The following is a 7,341-nucleotide window of genomic DNA, read 5'->3' as shown; positions in this document are numbered from 1 at the left end:
TTCAAACCCTGCCACATCCGACGAGCATCAGAGCCTGTGTAGTAGGATTAAATCTTTGTCCTGTATTGACGCTTTGCCTGTTTAATGGTTCATCTGAGGGCGTAGCGGGATTTCTTATAAGCGTCTGGATGAGTGTCCCGCTCCTTGAAAGCGGAAGCTCTATCATAGCATCCGCGTTATCTGACCACTTCCGTATTGAGTGAGTGACTGGTACTTCCTACATAAATTTTTGCTGGAAAGGTGGAATCAGGAGGACAGAATTATGTTCATATTTGCCAAATGGAGGGCAAGGGAGAGCTTTGTATGCTTCTTTGTGTGTGGAATAAAGGTGGTCTGGAGTTTTTATTCCCTCTGGTTGCGCATGTGACATGCTGGTAGATTTAAGATTTAAGTTAGCCTACATTAAAGTCCCTGGGCACAAGGAGCGCCGCTTTTGGATGAGCATTTTCTTGTTTGCTTCTGGCCTTATACAGCTCGTTGAGTGTGGTCTTAGTGCCAGTATCGGTTTGTGGACGGCTACGAATAATATAGATGAGAACTCTGTTGGTAGATAGTGTGGTCTACAGCTTATCATGAGATATTCTACCTCAGGCGAGCAATACCTTGAGACTTCTTTAATATTAGACATCGCGCACCAGCAGTTGTTGGCAAATAGGCACACACCCCCGCCCCTCGTCTTACCAGACGTAGCTGTTCTGTCCTGCCGAAACACAGAGAAGCCAGCCAGCTCTATATTACCTGTGTCGTCGTTCAGCCAAGTCTCTGTGAAACATAAGATATTACAGTTTTTAATGTCCTGTTGGTAGGATAGTCTTAATCGTAGATCGTCTAGTTTATTTTCCAATGATTGCACGTTGGCAAATAATACAGAGGATAGTGGTAATTTGCCTACTCATTTTAGGCCTTGTCTCGACAAAGCAGTATATCCTTCGGGTCGCTCATTAAAGAAAAAAGCTTTGTCCAGTTTGAGTTCAGTAACCGCTGTTCTGATGGCCAGAAGCTCTTTTCGGTCATAAGAGAAGGTAGCAGCAACATGATGTAGTTACTTTTAGGATATTTTTTATTGAACCTTTATTTAACTAGGCAAGTCAATTAAGAACAAATTCTTATTTACAATGACGGCCTACACCGGCCAAACCCTAACTCGGACGATGCTGGGCAACACGGGAGCCCCAAGTTACAGAGTTTAATGGCTGTGATAAAAGAAAATTGAGGATGGATCAACAACATTGTAGTTACTCCACAATACTAGCATAAATGACAGAGTGAAAAGAAGTAAGCCTGTACAGAAAAACATATTCCAAAACATGTATACTCTTTGCAATAAAGTAAAACTGTTAAAAATGTGAAAAATAAATTAGGTTTATGTCCTGAATACAAAGATTAATGTTTGGGGCAAATCCAACACAACACTTTATTTCCAAGCATGGTGGTGGCTGCATCATGGTACGGTATGCTTGACATCAGCAAGGACTTGGATGTTGTTTCAGATTTTTTAAAATGATGGAATAGAGGTAAGCACATGCAAAATCAGAGAGGAAAACCTGGTTCAGGCAGCTTTCCAACAGACCCTGGGGGGGAAATTCACCTTTCAGCAGGACAATAACTAAAACACAAGGCCAAATATACACTGGAGTTACTTACCAAGACAACACTGAATGCTCCAGAGTGGCCTAGTTACAGTTTAGACATTAATTTTAGCTTGAAAATCTATGGCAAGATTTGAAAATGCTGATCAACAACCAACTTGACAGAACTTGAATAATTTAAAAAATAATATTGTACAATCCACGTGTGCAAAACTCTTAAGAGACTTACCCAGAAAAACTTACAGCTGTAATCCCTGCCAAGGGCACTGTATATGTACCATGTCTAGGTTCTACCATTATGACTTCTTCATTGGTTTGTTTTGTCAGTGAGAAAGGCCAATTTGAACATAAACCTGCCAACCAGACTTCAGAAAAGTCTGCAAGCTTTGGAGACTGCATGGCATTTTGAAACTTAAATGACCGTGAGCCATTGTTACCAGAGACATCTATATATATATATATATATATATACATATGACTCTGATTGTTACTTACTGGCAGCAAAGTGCCTCGTTACGCCTGACTGAGCTAGCTGCTTTGAAATAGGATACATTATCTATAATTATGGAGATCTTGGAGGAGGCTCTGTTGGTTGTCCCTTTCATATTTCTGAAGTGCATCATAATGTGGTGATCAAATTAATTTAGGACACTCAAAATTAGGCATACCATTCTGTGCTAAGCTCCGTGATTTCTTAAAGAGACCCGATCATGGAATGTGACACACCAAAAGTTTGCCAGAGTTCGATAGTCAGTGAGACAACTCATGCGGGGTTGGTGACCATAAAAGCATAGCTATAATGCATCAAAAGTACTTGCACTCATTGATTATTTTATAAACATGCACAGAAAAATAACACCATAATATTAGGATATTCTGCCACTGCCAAATAGTTCCACAAGCATCAGCAATCATTTAAACAAGAAGCTATAATGTTCACAAGCAACCTAGTGTTTGGTTTTAAAACCTGAATATGTCCAGATGAAAGTTTTCTTTCAACAAGTGCAAATATTTAGCCTGAAATGCCTTTTGACATCAACAGTGACTTTTATGTATTAAATCAAAACTGTCAGACTGCATGAAAAGGGTTAAGACAACTTTCAGAGGGGACCACAATGTCTCTTTGTCTTGCCTCCTTGCCTCTTGATTCCAAATCAAAGGTAGCTTAGAAAGTTAAACAAAGCTGAGATGAGGCTTACAGTTGTTTTGTATCGCAGCTCAGCCCTCATTTGTTGCCTTGGAATTTAAATGAAACGGTATGGTAATCCTCTTTTCCCTGGCAAATTATTATTTTGAAAGGGCATAGTGTTTGGGATGCTAATTGCCCCCAACATTGTTTTCCTCCACCACTATCCCTCTGTTCACAACACAAATAAACTCAAGTAAACAAGGAAAAACGTCTTTACACAATACTCTGGCGCACATCAAGGGGAGATTTAACATACAAAGTCGCTCCTTTCTCTTTCTGTGTCCCCAGACCTGTTCAAATACATCGATTAAAGCGTCAAGAACGGATGCAGTCGGTTGACCAGAGGAGCTAATGTATATCATGTGTGCCTATTTGTGTTTACTCGCGCGGACCATTTTACGAGTGCGTGTTCGAAGATGGAGAAGTGCGCGCGAGCCGTGAGCAGGCGCTCGTCGGAGGACTCAACTTCAAACAGACGTGGAAAACATAAGATCCCAGCGACTTCAAAGAGAGCATACGGTGACCACGCAGTGCCACTCATTCTTGGTTATGGATTTAAGTGTTTCCAAAAACATACATAGTTGCAGATGTATTTCCCCCTGGGCACCGGATGTAGAATGAAGGAAATGCTAAATTACACATTTGCGTGTAATTGTATTAGTTATATAAGGAATGAATGACCTATTGATCCCAAAACAAAAGTGGAAACAATTTACAGTTGATGGTAGATATTACAGTTATAACACACCTAACAACAGTATAAATAATTGATAGGCTACCTCAACTGTCATTCCTAAATCATGTCACTTTGAATGGTGTAGTTACGCAAGATAGAACAAGAATTTACTCTCAGAACTTGAGACAGCTTCAGAGCTAAATCACCATGTTCCCGTTAGGCCTACTAACCACTGTAGGGAAACCTAGATACTTTGCTTCCTAGGAATCCTTTTCAGCAAGGGACTCTCTGAAAATAAGTAGTGGGATTGGGAAGCATTGACCTTTTCTTCTGAGTAGCCTATTATTACACTAGCTATAGCGACCCATTTAAATAGTTGGGAATGGCGTGCGATCGGCTGAGAAAGCTAATTTTTCGGGCTGAATAGTAATGTCCCAAGGCTAAGGCGGGCAAGGAGGAGGCGGGTTGCGCTCTTGATGCGGGTTAAAGACTTTCAATAGTCTCCCTAAAGTCAAACCCTCTGATCATGCCGAAGCTGGCGCCTAAAAACAACATAACTTGTCTGCCTATTAGAGGGACTGACAAATCGTGACAGATTGTTTATACTTAGCAATTAGCGACGCAGACGCTTTCCACATAGCTAAATAGACTGCACGAAATAGTAATAGTTAACTTCGTGATTTTCGTACACAATTAAGATTGCATGAGCTGTGCTTCATTTTAGTGAAGAAAAAAATGAAGAGAAAGAATACCCTACTCAATAGAGTTATAACTGCACGACAATGTGCGTGCGTCAAATAGGAAAATAGGTAATTAATCAATTTCAGATCAATAATAGAGAACAAACAACTGAGTAAGCGTTGGCCCTATATCTCGCTATATATAAAAAAACATGATACACACATATCTATTAGAATAGGACTATTCAAGTATACGCAGAGTAGACAGGTAAATCAATGACAGCCTTAGCTTAAATTGAACATAGGCTCCACAGTTGCCTCCACCACTCTCCTTGACTCCACATCATTGTTTTACCTTAATGGTTGTAGTCAAAGGGAAAGATCCCAGTAATATATGATTGTTTCAATATGATTAGAGCCCTGCAGCCATCAATAAAAATTGCTTTGCAAAGAGGCCGATCACATAAAGGAAGGCAATAAATGTTAGCCAACATTCGAGAGTTTCTATTTCACTTTAACTGTTAAACATAATAGCATAATAAAGTCGTACAAGACATGAGATAAGTAAATAGTATAAATACCTATATAGACTAAATCAGCCTGTATAACGATTTGATAATAAGTTCAATAAAACATTAAACTTATGGGCCTATTTTTCTGACAGCGCAAGAAGGAATAACCACAGTTACCGATATTATAAGAGTACCACCACCACTGCCATAATAATAACATCAATAATATTAAGAATATTCAAAATTGTAATATAAATGATCGTATTGAAAAATTATAGTATTGAAAATTATTTTTCCCCCAAATGTATGTTATACCATTCCAAATTAAGTATTTGCACAAGTTTTGTTTACTTTAAGTTGTAAAATGTAGCCTAAAATGTTTATTTTCCCCTGCCAATCAAATAACCAAGCATCACATCAGTTTTAGCTGAGATTCCTTCCTAATCGAATGGCTTCTCTACGTCCCACCCACCTCACATCTGATTGGACGGTGGCGTCCATACGCCTGCCTTATAGCAGTGCTCGCCAGAGTGTTCAGATAAACATGAGGATGCCACTAGCATAGGCGCAATCCAGCAATTTCTGTGACTCAACTTTTAAATTCTTCGATTGTTTACCCCCAAGTAAAGGCCGAATCTGTATGGCCCCAACTGTTGCCATGTCAGCTTTATCCGGTGGCTTGAAAACAGAAGACTTTCCCTCACGTTCGGGTCTCGTTGGCACAGGAGAGATGCAGACCAATTTGAGCAGGGTGGCAGAGGAGAAAGGGATAAAGCCCAAAGTAGCGATTCTTCCCTTCAGCGTCGAGGCTCTAATGGCCGACAGGAAACCGAGCAGAGACTTTTCATCTCCAGAAAGATCATCCATGTCGGGGTCATACCTGCCGCTAGGCTCAAGGATGGGCTCGCTTTCGAGACTGGATAACTCGGCCCCCTCCCTGGCCACGGAGTCGCTGTTCTCAGTAGGCGACCTGAACATGCAAGAGGAAGCATTGGTTAAACCCGAGAGTCCAGAAAGTCAAGACCGAAATACTTGGATACAGAGCCCTCGCTTTTCGCCTACTCCTCCACGTAAGCGGTCTCTTTCTATGTATCCTTCCATGATGTGTGCGTAAAATCAACTGCGATAGCCTATAGAGCTTTACAGGATGCAATTGGGTGAAACGTGTTGCATTATTTATATCAATGTTGTATTGAGTTAGATTTTAGTTTGTCCTGTATCATTGCAGTTTAAGCACACAATAATTGGGTATTTTCGAATGTATCTGCTTTCACGAATTCCTATGTTAAAATCACGCTGCAGTTCCATAAAGTGTTTATTATTAAATCAGTAAGTACATCAAAACAACACAATGTGTACATTTCCGTCACCTTGAAAGCATGGGTTTTAACGATGTTTTCTGTCTTGGTTATTGCAGGAAGGCTAAGTCCCCCCTCCTGTCCACTGAGAAAGCACAAGACCAACAGAAAGCCCCGGACCCCTTTCACCACGTCCCAGCTCCTGGCTTTGGAGAGGAAGTTTCGACAGAAGCAGTACCTCTCCATCGCCGAGCGCGCAGAGTTTTCCAGTTCGCTCAACCTGACGGAGACGCAGGTGAAAATATGGTTTCAGAACAGACGAGCCAAATCTAAGAGGCTCCAGGAGGCAGAACTGGAAAAACTGAAAATGGCAGCCAAGCCAATGCTGCCTCCAGCGTTCGGGATTTCCTTTCCGTTCGGTGCGCACGTCCCCTCGTCTTATGGAGGGTCGCACCACTTTCAGAGGCACTCCATGCCAGTGTCTCCCATGGGACTGTATGCAGCTCATGTCGGATACAGCATGTATCACCTCGCCTGAAGGAAGGACCTATTTTGGGCCATTTAGACATAGAACCACATCGCCAAAATACTATCTGGTGTTAAATATTTTGACTGGATAGTCATGAGTCAGGACTGCTTTGTAGTAGTGCTATATTTTCCTCGGTATGTCAAGTATATACATCTACTTTGCCATTAGTTTAATTCCACGGTTGATTATTGGGTCACTAAAACTCACTGGCTACCCGAGTCCACCCAAAAGTTAAAGTTAGACCATCCCAACGTTCTACGCACCAGCATGGGGTTTTGCACCAACACACATAAGACCCAAAGGTAGGTTGGGCTTTCATCACTAATGTGTGTGGACTGTTGTCACTACAGACTAAGATGCTATACTTTTCATGTGCATTTTTGTCAATGCATAAATTAGTGGCTTACTGAATCCAAAGTCAATGAACGCTCTTTGTTAAATTAGAAGAACCACAGCATTTTTTATATATTATAACAGCACTGTCTGTTGTTTGAATGATTCCCTTCAGAAGGGATTTGTGTACTGTAAAATACTGTATATTTGAAAAATATCCTCATTTATATTGAATATATTTGTGACATAAATTAACAATAAATTGTTTATTCTTTTTCATTGAGCAGTTCTTCGTGTTGACTGACTGTACAAATGACTAGAATAGCCTATATGATATGTAGGACTAATTGAAACTCGAACGTGCCAGCAGTTATTGAGTATTTAAAACATTGCACCAGAGTTTTGTTACAAGTCTTGATTTAAGGTAACATTTAGTAACAATAATGATGTGGTTTCGACGTCAGAAAATATCGAGTTCAATGAGTGTAGACAGTGGTTGGAAAACTACAGACTATTGAAAGACTATTTGTAATAG

At 40.5% G+C, this 7,341-nt stretch overlaps 1 protein-coding gene across 1 annotated transcript; it reads left to right on the top strand.

The window, feature by feature from the left end:
* Nucleotides 1–5,168: 5,168 nt before the first annotated feature.
* Nucleotides 5,169–7,089, top strand: LOC124018776 (homeobox protein XHOX-7.1-like). The gene is made up of 2 exons (XM_046334136.1): nt 5,169–5,716; nt 6,064–7,089. The coding sequence occupies exons 1-2, from the start codon at nt 5,287–5,289 to the stop codon at nt 6,480–6,482; spliced, it is 849 nt and encodes a 282-aa protein (XP_046190092.1). The 5' UTR covers nt 5,169–5,286; the 3' UTR covers nt 6,483–7,089.
* Nucleotides 7,090–7,341: the final 252 nt, after the last annotated feature.

This window comes from Oncorhynchus gorbuscha, linkage group LG03, assembly GCF_021184085.1.
Source record: "Oncorhynchus gorbuscha isolate QuinsamMale2020 ecotype Even-year linkage group LG03, OgorEven_v1.0, whole genome shotgun sequence".
NCBI lineage: Eukaryota > Metazoa > Chordata > Actinopteri > Salmoniformes > Salmonidae > Oncorhynchus > Oncorhynchus gorbuscha.
The sequence above is the reverse complement of the archived record's forward strand: the minus strand, read 5'-3'. Positions and strand labels throughout refer to the sequence as shown.